General features: G+C 51.8%; 1 protein-coding gene across 3 annotated transcripts in view; it reads left to right on the forward strand.

Annotated features, from left to right (window-relative positions):
* The window catches only part of BCAS4 (breast carcinoma amplified sequence 4), a gene marked incomplete at its 5' end in the record, with an annotated part of 60,450 nt that overhangs the window by 12,987 nt on the left and 32,444 nt on the right, over positions 1–15,019 (forward strand). For all 3 annotated transcript variants that reach the window (XM_079719833.1, XM_079719834.1, XM_079719835.1), the window contains 2 exons: positions 3,413–3,484; positions 12,630–12,731. In XM_079719833.1, the coding sequence (XP_079575959.1) occupies positions 3,413–3,484; positions 12,630–12,731 (174 nt within the window). The remainder of the gene's footprint in view (positions 1–3,412; positions 3,485–12,629; positions 12,732–15,019) is intronic.

Raw genomic sequence — 15,019 nt, forward strand, 5'->3', positions numbered from 1 at the left:
GCAGTGGCCCCGGCGAGGGAAGGCGGTGCCTTGCACCAGAGTGGTGGAGAGAAGTGGTTGGATCTGGGGTATATTTTGAAGGCAGAACTGAGAGGGTTTGCATAAAGGTTGGATGGGGTTGGGGGTGGGAAAGAAAGACGAGTCAAGGATCCTCCCATGTGTTTGGCCTGAGTACCTGGAAGATGAAGTTTCCATTTGTGGAGATGGAGAAGACCACGGATGGTGGAGGATCATTTTGTGTTTCCTTGTGCCAGTTGCTGGTAGGCAGAGCCAGCCCCTTTTCAGCTTTGGACACGCCCAGCTGGGAAGCTGGGATTGGTACTTGGAGCAGGAGATGTGGAAGAAGGCGGTGAATACCATGATTCACATGTGTTAAAAAGATGCCTGGGAGCTTCCCTGGTGGCTCAGTGGTTGAAAGTCCGCCTGCCGATGCAGGGGACGTGGGTTCGTGCCCCGGCCCGGGAAGATCCCACATGCCGCGGAGCGGCTGGGCCCGTGAGCCATGGCTGCTGAGCCTGCACGTCCGGAGCCTGTGCTCCGCAACGGGAGAGGCCACAACAGTGAGAGGCCCGCGTACTGCAAAAAAAAAAAAAAAAAAAAAAATGCCTGCCTGCCATTCCCACTGACCACGCCCTGAATGTCACTTAAAGCGAGCCATTTGCTTCCCTTCCCTCGGAGTGGGACAATTTCTGCCCAGGAGGTTGCAAAGGATGGTGAGGGCATTCATTTTGCTTATGGGCTGGTTAAAAATGCATGTGGGCTGCAGCCTGCAGGACTCGTATTTCTGAGGCCACTTAGGGAACTACCGTGAGAAAAGATTGTCCCGTGAGTGATTTGTGGGCACGGTGGGGTAGCTAATCCTTCCTGTTCGTTGGGAATGCCTTGGGACTTGTTCTTCCCTTGACTGACCAAGCAGTCAGCAAATGCTGTCTTTTCTCCGTCCCTGCTGCTTTGGGCCACTGCCCTAGGCACCAGGAGGTGGGGCGGTGGGGAGACCATAGTTGACAGGCAGCAGTGAAGCGGGCACACTTTCCCCCTCCCCAGAGAGCACCTTGGTGGTGACAAACTTCTGAAGTCAGAGAGGTGAAATTTTCGCTTCAGTGTCTATTAGCTGTGTGACTTTGAACAAGTGACTTAAGCTCTCTGATCCTCTGTTTCTCAATCCATAGAAAGGGGGAAATTATGGCACCTACAGTACAGAGCTCTCCTGAGAAGCAAATGAGATAATCCACATATGGTGATTAGCCCTTGTTTCTATTATCTAGTGAGAGAGATCCATAAAGCAACCATTTATATGTGCCTGCTGTGTGCCTGCACCCTGTTAAATGGCTCAGCCATGTCTATTATGTGAGGTTAACCTAAAATCCTGCCAAATGGATGTGGCACTTCCTGTCACAGGGGAGCCAACCCAGATGCTCAAGTTAAGCCCCTGGGTTAAGGTCATACAGCTGGCAAAAGAGAAAGATGGGGTTCGAACTCAGGACTGACTAGCTTCCTTTGTGAACACGCCAGGAGAGGTCGAGAGGCTCTTCCTGTGAGCAAAGAGCTGCAGTGTGTCTTGGGAAGGAGGCTGACCAGCCAGCTGGGGCGTGGTCCTCCATGTCCCTCTGGTAGGTTTAGTCTTCCCAGGCATCTTTGGACCGGGGTGTAGATTGTCTGCACTGTGCTCCATCATGCATCTGTGCCCCCTCCCGTGTCTCTCGCTTTCCCCTGGATCAGAAGGAACCACCAACCTTCCCCCGTCCACCTCAGTGGCCTCTCAGCTCCTTCTTTCTCCCTGAGTGCATTGAGGACACTTTTTTTTTTTTTTTTTTAACACGCTTTTACTTTTTGGTGGGTGGGAGGGGGACTTCCTGGGTGTTTCCAGTCCTCCCTCCACTGCGGTCCCCTTCCCCTCAAGCCTCCCCCAGTCAGGCACAGAAATAGTCCCAGCTGTGAGATGAAGGTTGCAGAGTTTAAAATTGCAGCTCGGTACTATTTATACTCCAGCCGGAAAGATGTTTTTTTGTGCAGCCGTTTATTTGGTTGTGGTAGTGACAGCCCAGGCTGCAGGCGGCAGGCTCCTGCACTGTATAAACATTTCTCCGGGGACAAGTGGGCAGTGAGGGCAGCCTTCAGGTGAGGGGGGTCAGGTGCCAGGCCTGCCCAGAAATGTCTGGGAACACCTCCCTGGAGCACAACAATTCGGCCTGGTAAGCCAGAGAAAGCGGTTCCTGTTCCAGCTGAACTTTCTTCCTAGATGCCTGGTAATTAGAAAAAAAAAAATACAGGTATTTTATAAATCATGAAAATAGTACATGCTCGAGGGGAAAAAGGGTTCAAACTAATTTTTACACAAGTGATTAAAGCAGGCAGACCCTTCATGTTCTATTTTGGTTGGCCCATGGAGCGTTAAAATTGTTTTTTGAATTTGTGCCACTACTTAAAAATTGGGACATTTCCCATAAAGTTAGAATTTCTGGCTTCTCTTGAAAACGGAAGGTGCTGGCAATGCTGGCCTTGGGTTTGCTGATGGCTGCTAGTGGCTGGCTGCTCCAGAAGTAGGCGAGTGATTTTCAGATCACCCCAAGCCCCAGTGGCCTGCTTCGTGTTCATTTACCTTACTGCCTGGCCTTGATAACTTCTGAGGTTTGGACCTTTCACATCACATAAAACATTCAGGGCTCCTGTGTCAGAGTGTCAGACCTCATCCCCCAGTTCCTACTCCCCAGGGCTAAGGAAGCACTATCGATAGGGTTTCCAGATAAACTACGGGACGCCCCAGTCAAATATGAATTTCAGATAAACAACAAATACTTTTTTAGTGTGAGTATATCCCCTCACTATTACAGTTTGGTAGTATCATCCCAGGCCTTTCTCTGCTGAAGCACACACGTTTCACAAGGGCAGTTTTATATTCCACCTCTCCTGCAGTTGACTTTTCTCTCTGTGGTTTCTCTGGAGAGGCGTTTTTCAGTGTTGATAAGAGCAGGCTTTGAGGCTGGGGACTCAAGCCTACAAGGAGAATCTGGGCCCCAACGCTTGTTAGCTCTGTGACCTTGAGCAGGTTCCCTTACCTCTCTGAGCCTCAGTTTCCTCATCTAAACAATGGGGGTGATGAGGGTGGATTTGTTATCTCCTGTTAGTATTTATTTATCTCGTCTCTTTTGAGAGCTGCGTAGAGTGGATGGTCCACAGTGGCTTTAACCAGAGAGGTTAAACAGAGGTGCCCACGGGCATCAAGACTGTGCCCACGGGCACATCCCGATTTCAAATGAGGCTCCCAGAGGTTTTGAAAAGGCAAAGTAGGTCTGGAGGGAACTGGGCAGATAATCCTAAGATTTAGTTTGCTTTAAAAAAGAAGACAGACAATGAAGGGCGTTTGTCTCCCTGGAAACCACTTGCTAATCTCCAGGATCTTGTCTCTCTTCAGGCGGCGGAGGTGGAGGAGACCGTCGAGGGCTTGCTCCTCAGGCTGGAAGAGTTTTGCAGCCTGGCTGACATGGTGAGTGCCCGCCTGGGAGGCGTGGGTGGAGGCCCAGCCCAGACTTCAGGGCCTTCCTGGGCTTCCCTGGGGAGCCACCTTGGTGGCGGCTTAGCGAGCAGGAGGCGTGGGCAGCGGCAGTGGGGGAAGCTCACGCCCTCTGCCTCTCTCCACACGAGGCTCCCTGAGGCGGCCATCTTGATAACGCCCTTCCCCGGAGATGCCTTCCTTCCACCGAGGAGGCGGGAGTGGGCCACCAGGTGGCACTCTCGGGCCCGATGCGGGGAGCCGGTCGGCGGGGACGCGAAGACTATATTTAACTTTCCTTGCTCTGCACAGTTCGCCAGGCAGACGTGGAGACAGCCAGGAAATGGCTTCAGGCCTGGGAGGCCTAGGAGGAGCCTCCTGGCCGGGCCTTAGCCCTGGGGGGCTGCGGCATCGAGCGCCCTCCTCAGCTCTCTGGTCCCTCCGCTGTTGCCTCCTACCCTGTTTGGTGAGAGCGGCTCCTCCTGGCCGGGCGGCGAGGAACGGGGAAGATGGTGCCCTGGGCCAGTAAGGCAAGGTCTCCACTCCTCTTTGTGTCTCCAAGGATTGTTGCGGGACAGCTGTGGGGCCCTGAGGGGCACTGATAGAATGTTCTGGAAGTTCCCAAGCTTATTAAAGGCACACCAGCAGCCAGGTTTCGTGGCTTCGGCCTGGAGGCCCAAAGGGTGGATGGAGCTCCATTTTGGGACCAGGCCTGCCTCTCCCCCGGAGCACGGGAAGCCCGGCTGGGCCCAGCCATGCAGATGTGTACCAAGCGTCTGGAGAGACGCTGGTGAGAGCCCCAGGGAGTAACGTTTGTTGAACGTCTACTTTGTGCCACACTCCGTACAGAGTGTGCTCTCTGCATCCTCCCATTCCACCCCGGAGCAACCTGCCACGATGGGTACGAGTTTATCCCCATACGTTCAGCAGACATCTGAGCGCCTGCCTGTGCCAGCCCTTGAGGACACTGCAGTGAACAAGACACAAACATTCCCACAAGGACCTATCTGTGTTTCGCTCTTGAGTGCCAATCTTTAGTTCAGATGTGGGTCCAGGTGGGAGCTGGGTAACGAGGCTGACTTTGAACGCCCTGAATGGTCCTTTCTTCATCACCGAACATTGGGCACCTTCTCTGACTGGTCCCTTGGTGAGCCTGAGGATGCAAAGAGAGACAGATCTGTCTCCATCCACCCTCCCCTCCCGTCCGCAACAGCCCCCGATCCCCCAAACCCGGTCTATGTACCAGCCGCTGTCCTCCAGGGTTGAAGCACTGGCCTGGAGGTGTGTTCCAGGTGCAAAGCCAGGCTGAAGAGGTTTTGAAAAGGAAAAGAGGTTCTAGAAGGAACTGGGCACATAATCCCAAGACTCAGTTTGCTTTTTTTAAAAAAAACGAAGAGGTGTTGAATTCTGCCTGGGAGATCAGGACGTCTTTGCAGAACAGGTGGTGATTAATTTGGGGTTTGAAAGAGGAACAGGAAGAATTCAATTGCTGGGGGGGCGGGCATTCAGGCAGAGGGACTGGCCTTTGGGGGTGGCATGCTGGGCACATAGGGACAGTGTGGGCCCACACAGTAGGGCATTGGGAAGATGGTGGGGACGGGCGATCCTGGGACATTTTTGTTCTCAAATCCCAGTGCATCCTCCTCCCATGAAGGGAGATCCACCATCCACCCTCAATGAGAGCTTTGGGCAGAAGTCAGCTTGGATAGACAGGGAGGGGCCAGGCCTTACTTGCCTTAAAAACTTCAAGGCTTCCTGTGGTGGGAAGTCTGCGTTTGTGTTGCCAGGAGGCCCAAGATTGTATGCAGCATCGAGAAGATCCTCTCCAAACTCAAAGCCTAGAGATGCATTTATGCAAAGATTTTAAATACAGAGGTCACAAGATGACCCATGGGCCCAATCCTGTCTGCAGACATGTTGGATGTCTCTGGGAAAAAAAAGAAAAAGAAATGAGCTGCTGACATTTATAGAATGTCACGCAAAAAAATAGGGATTCCCGGCTTCTCTTGGAAAAGCAAAGATCTCTCCTTCCCCCCACCCCCTGCCCCTTGCGTGCTTGTTCTCACCTGGCAAGCATCAGTCAGACCTGGACAGTGGCCAGCCCTGTGGAGAGCACACGTGCTCTCCAGCTTGTCACCGTCCCCGCTGCTCCCCATGGGAGCCTCCTTGACTCCCCGGCCACCTACCAGGTGCATCCATCCTGTGCTGTGTGTGTGTGTTTTATGGTAGAGAACATTTCTCTGTACTTCGGGCCCTACTGAAAGCAGGCAGATATCCACCAGAGAGTCCCATGTTTTAAGAACTGGAAGAGATTGCACTTCCCAGGAAGTGAAGACTATTTCAGTGTGTTTATACGCAAATGAGCATGTCTACATTAATAATAGAATGGGCCTTGTACGATGCTTTTGTGGCCCATGGAGGTGTTTTGTGTTTGCAGTTCCTACAATGAGGCTCTGTGCTGATGCCGTTTAGATTATAGAAATCCTCTCGGCCCCAACAGCTGGTGCTTAGCTTACCTAGTGTGTCTGTGCCCAGGTGTCATGGGCTCCATGGCACACAGAGAGAGCTGTCCAGCTATCAGCCCTGGCTTGGGACCTCCTTTTCTCTTTTGATCCAAGCCAGGGATGAGTGGGGACCTCTGGGAGGCAGGTGATATCACACCATGGACCAGTGTCCCCAGGGCCCTGCTTTGGCCTTTGGAAACATTGATCAAGTTAGAGGTCCCAGAACATCCGGGCTCCCTGGTGCACAGTCCAGAGAGAAATGGTTTACTTCTGATAAAATCAGGCTATTAGGAATGAGAGTCCACCTTCCTGTCTGATGTATTAAGTCCTCTGCCAGTCTGTCCCAGATCACTCTAAGTGACCGGCATTCACACCACGTGCTCGTGACCTGTTCTAACCTTAGATATAATACCTCTTGCTATCACTTCAAGCTCTGACTCTTCCCAGTGGGGCCTTGGGCACAGCATGTCACCTTTCTGTACCTTTATTTTCTCCCCTGTAAAATGGAGGTGGTGGTTCTGATTATCTACTGCAGCATCAAACTACCCCAACACTTAGTGGGGTGAAACAACCACCAATTTATTATGTGGACCAGGACAGGGCACAGAGAGTACAGCTCATCCAAGCTCCGTGGCACCTACTGGGATGGGGACATCCAGGGTGGCTGCTTCCCTCACTTGTCTGATGTCCGGGCTGGGAGGGCTGGCTGGCTGGGGACCGGTTGGCATCACTCTCCTCCATGCGGCCTCTCCTCGTGGCCGTCTGGCCTCCCAGAGCCTGCGCTCCAACAGAGGGGAAGTAGAAGCCTCTGGAGATTTAGGTATGGCAATTAACACAGTGTCACTTCTGTCGTATCTTATTGGTCAGAGCAGCCACATAGCCCACCCGGATCCAAGGGGAAAGGACATAGACCCCTCTTCTTCATGGAAGGAAAGTTCAGAACGTGTGACCATCAATCATCCGCTGCAAATGGTACCCACCTCCAAAGAGTGAGCACGAGGAATAGATGAGGCAGGGCTGTGCCCTTTACGTCCAGTAGAATGGCCAAAATGAAAAAGACAGACATTAGCAAGTGTGGGCGAGGATGCGGGACAGCTGAAACCCTCCTTCATTGGCTGGTGGAAGTGCACAAAGGGACAGCCGTGTGGAGCAGAGACTCGCACACGAATGTTCATAGCAGCTTTGTTCATCATGCCCCAAACTGCAAGCAACCCCGGTGTCTGTCAGCAGTAGAAATGGGTAAATAAACTGTTGTTTATTCGTACACTGGAATGCACAGCAGTGGAAAAGAACGACCTGCCGCACGCAGCAACATGGGTGATTCTCACGAACGTGCTGTTGAGGGAAAGAAGCCAGACACACGAGTACTTCCTGTGTGAAGCTCCATGATATGAAGTTCACACCTAGGCAAAAGCAGTCCATGTGACGGAAGTCAGATAGAGGTTAGCCTTGGGAGGGTGGTCATGACTGGGAGGACGCCAGAAGGAGCTTTATGGGGTGTGGGGGTGTTCCATGCATTGGTCTGGGTGGTGGTTCCACAGATGTAAACACACATACCGACTCATCGAGCTGTCCGCTAAGGCCTGGGCTCTTCACTGTATGTCATTTACACTCAGTCAAAAATAATTGCTTAGCATGGTGCCTGCTCTGTATTAAGTGACCCATAAATAGTAGCTACTGAGGTCATCATCATCATCAATATTAAAGCACCAGAGAGGGCCACGACACAGATGAGTTTATCCGCAGAAACTGGATTTGTGAGGCCTTTCAGCTCAGTGCCCTTGGGGGTTTGGGCAGCTTGTCTGGGCCCTCAGAAACCCTAGTAGCCTTGGGCCCACCTTCTGGCAGGGAGCGGACTCTCCCATCTCTCACATAAATGGAGAAAATTTCCTGTTGGCCTCAGCCCAGCAGTTGCATTTGGCACTGGTGTGCGTTCTTAGGTCAAGTGCATCTGGCTCTTCTTCCTGGGCCTTGCATCATCCTGGATAGCCATGTTTGCTCTGTGATGACCCCCTGCATCCGCTACCCAGACTTCTGGGCTCCGGAGACCAGCTCCGGGAAGCTGGGAGGACAGGCTGGGGAAGGGTCCACCAGACCCCCCGGCCCATAGACCTGGCTGGAGTTTCATCCCATTAGAGGCTCAAAAAGCACTGATTCTTCCCTGACATCTTTGTTCTTCTGAGAAGTATGCATAAGCGTGAACTCACACGCCTGTGATGTGATGATGTGAGGTGGGTTGGGTGTGAGAAGAGAAATGTGTCCCTGTCCTTCCACTCGCCTATAAGGTGAACAGGGCATGAGGTGGCCACGGACGCCACGCTGGGGAGACTGTAGGTAGTGGCGGAGACTATGGTGCACCAAAGCGGGCTGTTGTCACCCAGCGCCAGCTGATTGTTGCCAGGTGGAACATGGGCTCAGCGTGGCCGGGTTTTCTGATTTCTCACAAGAAGCCAGAAATCTGGGTTTCTAAGGAAAATATCCTTAATGTTAGATCTTGGCACCTAGCTTGGTTGTACTTTTGGTTTTTCAGGCTGGCTGTGCGTGAGCCTGATAGAACACGTCTGCAGACCTCTGGTATTAGGAGGTGGCCTCAGACCCGCCTGGATTAGCATCCTCCATCTCCCACTTTATAGGTTTGCAACCTCGCCCAGCTCATTTAGTTTTTCTCGGTTTCATCACCTATAAAACAAGGTTGAAGAGAAAGCAATTCCTGTACCACAGGGTCTGTTCCCAGCACGTGATGAATGCTCCTGGGTGTTGGGATATCCTGCCCTTCCTCACCCAGCCCATGTTAAATACCCTGGTTTTTGTCTCTCGGTTCCCAGCTCTTGGGGGAGCCAAGAGGAAGGTGTGGGGGTGTTTCAGACTCCAAGGACTACCCTCTACTTTCCCCCCAAGGACCTGCAGTCTGCCTTCTGGGCAGGCGTAGAGAGTTCCCTCTGCCCTCAGTCTCAGCCAGTGGAGAAGCCTCTGCAGAGAGGGGCCTTCTGCTCGGCCCGCAGACCCTCTGGCCCTCCAGTTCCTGAGGATCTGAGGGGAGGCGGAGAGAGTTCCAGAATCTCATCTCCGCCACGTTCCCTTCACCCCCGTGGGTCGCTAAGACCAGTCCCTCCTGATTCTCACTTGTTCTCCCCTGCTTGTTCCTTTAGAAATTAACAGAAAGAAAAGATCTGCCTTTGATTCCCTGTGCTCTGACCTTGTCATGAGTTTCAGTTCTTCATCGCATCATGGCAATTTCTCCCGAGTTTAGCCTTGTTGAGGGAGGGGCTTCTCTCTGGAAATTTGGCCTGGGGGAAACAAGGGAGGATATCGAGCCCTTTTCCCTATCCCAGCTAACAAATGCAGGCGCCTGCAGGAGCCAGGCAGGATATGGAGGGAGTCAGGGGCTTGGGGCGAGCCGCTAGGGATGGGTGGCCACTGCAGAAACTGGGAGCGCGCGTGCCATTGGGAGGGGGCAGTTGCTGCTCAGCCCAGCCTGCGGTGCCTGGGGAGACGTGGGCCCAGTGTTGCCAAAGCTGCTGACTTTTAAGAGAAGTTATGAATCCGCACTTAATCTGTTGAATATTTTAAAGCCATATCTATGTATTTTATTTTGGAATAGTTTTAGATTTACAGAAAAATTGCAGAGAGTTCCCACGCACCCCTCATCTAGTTTCCCCCACTGTTAGCCTCACCTCGGTACCTTTGTCAAAACCAAGGAACCAACACAGATCCTTGGCTACTCACTGAACTCCACACTTGGTTGTGATTCCCCAGCTTCCCGTTAATGTCCTCCTTCTGTTCCAGGATCCATCGAAGACACCACGTTGCCTTAAATTGTCAGGTCTCCTTAGGCCCCTTTAGTCTGTGACAATTTCATTCTTTCGTGACTTTCCATGCCTTTGGCAGCTGTGAGGGGTATTTGGTATTTTGTAGAAGGTCCCTCAATTTGGGTTTGTCTGATGCTTTTCTTGTGCTTAGACGGCATTGTGAGTTTCTGGAGAGAATCCCCAGAGCTGAGGCGCCTTCTCATCACATCACATCAGGGGCACGTGACACCCACACGGCATCACTGGGCTGGTGGCCTGGCTCCGCAGTAGCATCACCATATCCCCCTTTCCGCGACCCGTTCAGTGCCTTGTTCCTATCACATTCGTGTGTATTTATCTTATAGTTGGGGATATCGTCCAATGTTACATTATTGTGTTGCTCAAATTGTCCCAGTTTGGGCCATTTGGCTCTTGCAGGTTGGCTCTTGTGTCCCTTTGACCTGCCTCATCCTTCACTTTTTTTTTTTTTTTTTAACACTTTCTTACTTTCTGGCACTATGAAATGCTCCAGGCTTTTATATGTTCCCTGCCCCAACCCTAGAATCAGCCATTTTTCCTCGGAGCCCCACTTGAGTTTTAAAGTTGTAAATTAAGTCAAATTTAAAAACGAAAACACTTTGTGGGCCAAATGAGCCACATATGTGGGCCACATGCAGACATGGATGATCTTGTATAATCCCTAAAGCATTCTTTCGAGAGAAGCACTAGTCTGATCCCCACTTTACAGATGAGGAAGTCGAGGCACAGAGAGGTCAGGGCACAGACTGAGGCCAGGCAGCCTGGTGCCAGATGCCACCCTCTCAGGGCTGCTTTTTGGCCCCAAGGGGTCAGGGCATGGGAAAGGAGTGTGCCTCAGGACAGTGGGCTTGGAGCCAGGTGCCCAGGGAGATGGCAGTGCCCTGACCAGAGGAGGGGGACCAGGAAGGAAGGGTTTGGTTTTAGACATGCAGGTGATGGAATGGCTACCCAGGGCAAGGAGGGAAGTGTCATCCGGAGCAGTGATGGGAGCGGAATGGCAGGAGAACCAGAGGTCTCATATACTTAGGCAGAAAGAGGAGGGAAAATGGGTACAGTTTTCAAAAACATTTTTAAAATTAAACTTTTTTGCTGAGTTGTCACCTTGTATTAGTTAGCTATTGCTGCATAACAAATTACCCCCCCATACTTAGTGACTTAAGCAATGATCTTTATTATGTGCTAGTGTCTGTGGGTCAAGACTCTGGTACAGCCTAGCTGGGTCCTGTAGGTCAGGGTCTCTCACAGGCTGCCATCAAGATGTTGGCCAGGACTGTTGTCATCTCAGGGCTCGCCTGCGGCAGCATTGCCTCCAGGCAAAGTCAGTGTTTCTGGGCAGGATCCAGTTCCTCATGATCATTGAACTGAGGCCCTCAGTTCCTCACTGGCCATTGGCCAGAGGCAGGCTTCTCCATCACGGCAACTTGCTTCATCACAGCTGGCAGGAGAGGGCAAGTGAGAAAGAAGAGGGGGTGGGGGGAGGCATACATGAACCAGGCAGTGGCCAGCAAGATGGAGTGACAGTCTTCTAGTCTCAGGAGGGCCATGTCTCACGTTAGCTGACTCCTCTTCATTAGAAGCCAGTCTCTAGGTCCAGGCAGTGGTCTTGGGGAGGGGATCACACAAGGACGTGAACACCAGGAGGGGGGGCTTGTTGAGGACCATGTCAGAAGCTGCCCGCACACACCATGCCAAACAGTCTGCTAAACGTTCTATCCTCACTGCATTCCAAGGAAGCAAGGACTGTCTTGACTGCTTCCCTGTCCAGACAAGCAAAGGAGGGCTCAGAGAGGTGCAGTGACTTGCCCGAAGTCACACAGCTCATGGTGGGTAGAGCTAAATTCAAACTCCATTCTGAGTCCTAGTAGCCCACTGGTGTTCCTCTGACTGTCCCCAGACCGCCACTCCAGCACAGCCTTGGAGCTTGGCTGAAAACAGATTGCCCGCCAACCCCACGCAAGCTAGACCAGACTTGGAGGAGCCTGCAAATCAGCATTAACAGGCTTCCCTCCAGGGGATCCACGTGCTCCCTAGAATCTGAGAGTGGTATGTATCCTGCCTCTCTGTGTGGTCAGGATATGGTAACCTGGAAATGGAATCTCTCTCTCTCATACACACACACACACACACACACACACGCACACACACACACGCGCACACACACACATACACTTAAGGGTTAGGCTTGGTCCTTTTGGCTCTGAAGGAAAATGGAGGCTTAAGTGTCCGATCTCAGTGATCAAGGGAAAGATGTGGCTTCCCAAAGTTCTCAGTCACTTTTGGGGTCCTTCCAAGCAGAAGAATCTTGAAATTAAATGAGATGCATGATGTGCAGGAAATGCTTAGCACAGTAGCTACGTGTGGGAAGCACCATGATGATGAGACTCATTATTAATTTTAATGATTATTATTAACTCTTCTCATTGATATTATTAGTTCCAGTGTAACAAAAACTTGATTTACCTCGACTTCAGTTTAGAGAAGAGATTTTGATTCTTTCCATTTGGTCCAGTTCACTGGTTTACAATATAAAGGTACTTAGTTTGGAGCTGGTGGTGTTGGGTGTTTGATCAGGGGGAACAATTAATTTGCAGTTCAGTAAATAATACCTGGTTGGGTCTGGGTGCTGAGAGGCAGTGAGGCTGGTCGCCACCCGGGACTATGGGTTGTTCCTGGGCCTGTCCCTGGGCAGGATGGCATTCGGTGTCTCGGCCATCAGCGAGGTCTCTGAAGAGCCTGGCCGCCCCCAGGGCAGGCAGGAGGATGCGGGGCTGGGACAGAGAGCCTGATGAGCTGTCTTGTTCCCTGCAGATCAGGAGCGATACCTCACAGATCTTGGAGGAAAACATCCCCCTCCTTAAGGCCAAGGTGATGGAAATGCGTGGCATCTACGCCAAAGTGGACCAGCTCGAGGTGAGTCTAGGATAATGAGCTTTCTTTGTGAGCTCCACGGACTTGTTCTGGCTTTTTCGTTGTCTCTTCCAAGATGCTGATCTGGCCTTGATAGTGTCAGGCCTTAGACCCAGTGAAGTGGGGTGGTAGCCAAAAAGGGGCCTACACAGTATTTCTAAAATATGACAAATATGAATTTATATAAAGGATCCCATTTAAAAATCAGGGTACTTTATATAAAAATCTGAATTTTCAGCTGCTTTTGGAAATTCAGAAGCTTTCATAACCCTAGACCCACCTTTCTTTTTTTTTTTTTTTTTTTTTTTTTTTTTTTTTTTTTTTTGCGGTATGCGGGCCTCTCACTGTCGCGGCCTCTCCCGCTGCGGAGCACAGGCTCCAGACGCGCAGGCCCAGCGGCCATGGCTCACGGGCCCAGCCTCTCCGCGGCACGTGGGATTTTCCCGGACCGGGGCACGAACCCGCGTCCCCTGCATCGGCAGGCGGACTCCCAACCACTGCGCCACCAGGGAAGCCCCACCTTTCTTTAAATACTTTATTCTGTTTATTTTTTAAGGTATAAATACATAAAGTGCACACATAGTAAGTGTACAGTTCAGTGAACTTTTACACATATAAACTCCCATGTGAAGATGAGCCAAACTGAGAAAGAGAACATTTCCAACCCCTAGGCTATATTCTGGTAGAGCTGGTGGCAGCCACCCCTCAGACAAGACATGTGTTCTGCATTTCACCACAATCCGCACCATGCCCTATTGCCTCAATGCTGACTTATTTCACCCGCCTTTTACCTGTGTGGGCACCAGGCTAAGGTGCATGGTATCTCATTTCCTCTTGGCTGCACTGCAACGTCAGTATCCTCACTGTCCCATCTCCCAGAGGAGGAACACGAGCTCTGAGAGGGTAAGCCACTTCTCCGGGGTCACACAGCTAATTCTGTGAAGCTGGGACTTCAGTTCACATCCTCTGGAGCCCAAGCTCTTACTCAAACTGGGGCCCTTGGCTTGGGTGCCTGGCTTCTTGCACAGTGAAGGACCAGGAAGCTGGAGGAGCCTGCGATTTAATAGCTGTCACCTAGACCAAGGGGATGTGTGCCCCTCTGAGCTGTGGAGGCAAGGAGCCCGGCAGTGGGCCCTAGACTTAACAGAGAATTAACATTCTTGTCAGCAGAGAATGAGGCAGGAATATAATTAAAACTTTGCCCTTGGAATAGCTGATTCATTTGAATTTTATTCCACATGTTTGAAAGAGGAAAGAAAATGTGAAGATTTGTAGCCCTGGTTCTTGCCTTGCTTGGGCTGGCCCAACTCCCAAGCCCAATTTTTTCCTTAGTATTCAGTCTGCTAGCATTTATTGAGGACCTACTGTGCGCCGCTGCAGGGCTCTCACAGTGAGAAAGACAGAGTCCAAGGGTGTGTTCCAGCCAGGAGAAGCACAGCAACAAAGCATGACCATAGCATTTCCCGGGGCTGCTGTAACAAGTTACCACAAACATAGCGGCTTAAAACAACATGAATTTAGCATCTTACAGCTCTTGAGGTCAGAAGTCCAAAATGTGTCAGCAGGAGTCAGCGGGGCTGGTTCCTTCTAGAGGCTCTGGGGGGGAGTTCACGTCCTGGCCTTTTCCAGTGTCTGGAGGCCGCCTGCATCGCTCAGCTCATGGCGCTGCCCTCCACCTTCAAAGCCCACAGCGTAGCATCTCCCAGGCTCCGTCCTCCTCTGTCTCTCCTGCCTCCATCTTATAAGGATGCCTGTGAGTACCCGGATAATCCAGGGCAGTCTCCCCAGCTCAAGATCCTTATTCACACCTGCCAAGTCCCTTTGGCCACAGGTTCTGGGAATGAGGATGGGATATTTTGGGGGCCCATGAATCTGCTGACCACATTCATCAAGGGTGATCTAGAGGGAGTCGAGTGCTCTGGAGGGAAGTAGCGAGCAAGGAATGGAACCTTCTGGCCCCTGGAGGGTGAGTGGAAGGAACTGTGCTGGGTGCGTGAGGGCACAGCTCGGGCAGAGGCTCAGAGGCGGGGGACATCTGCGCTCCGGGGCAGGAAGGAGACGGGGACACTGGAAGGCTCCGTGGAGGGCCACACTACAGGGATGAGGGAGGTCATGACCTGAGCGGGGCTGGAGAAATTGCGCAGCAGGAGGCCCGTTGTCTAGGCCTCCACTCCAAGGTCAGCATGTTGGCCTTTTTCCTGAGGAATAGGAAGCCACTGAAGACACAGGATGACTCATTGGTTAGCAATCATTCCCCACTCCTGGCCCCTGGCAACCACTAATCTACTCTG

The sequence above is a fragment of the Hyperoodon ampullatus genome (assembly GCF_949752795.1).
Source record: "Hyperoodon ampullatus genome assembly, chromosome: 14".
NCBI lineage: Eukaryota > Metazoa > Chordata > Mammalia > Artiodactyla > Ziphiidae > Hyperoodon > Hyperoodon ampullatus.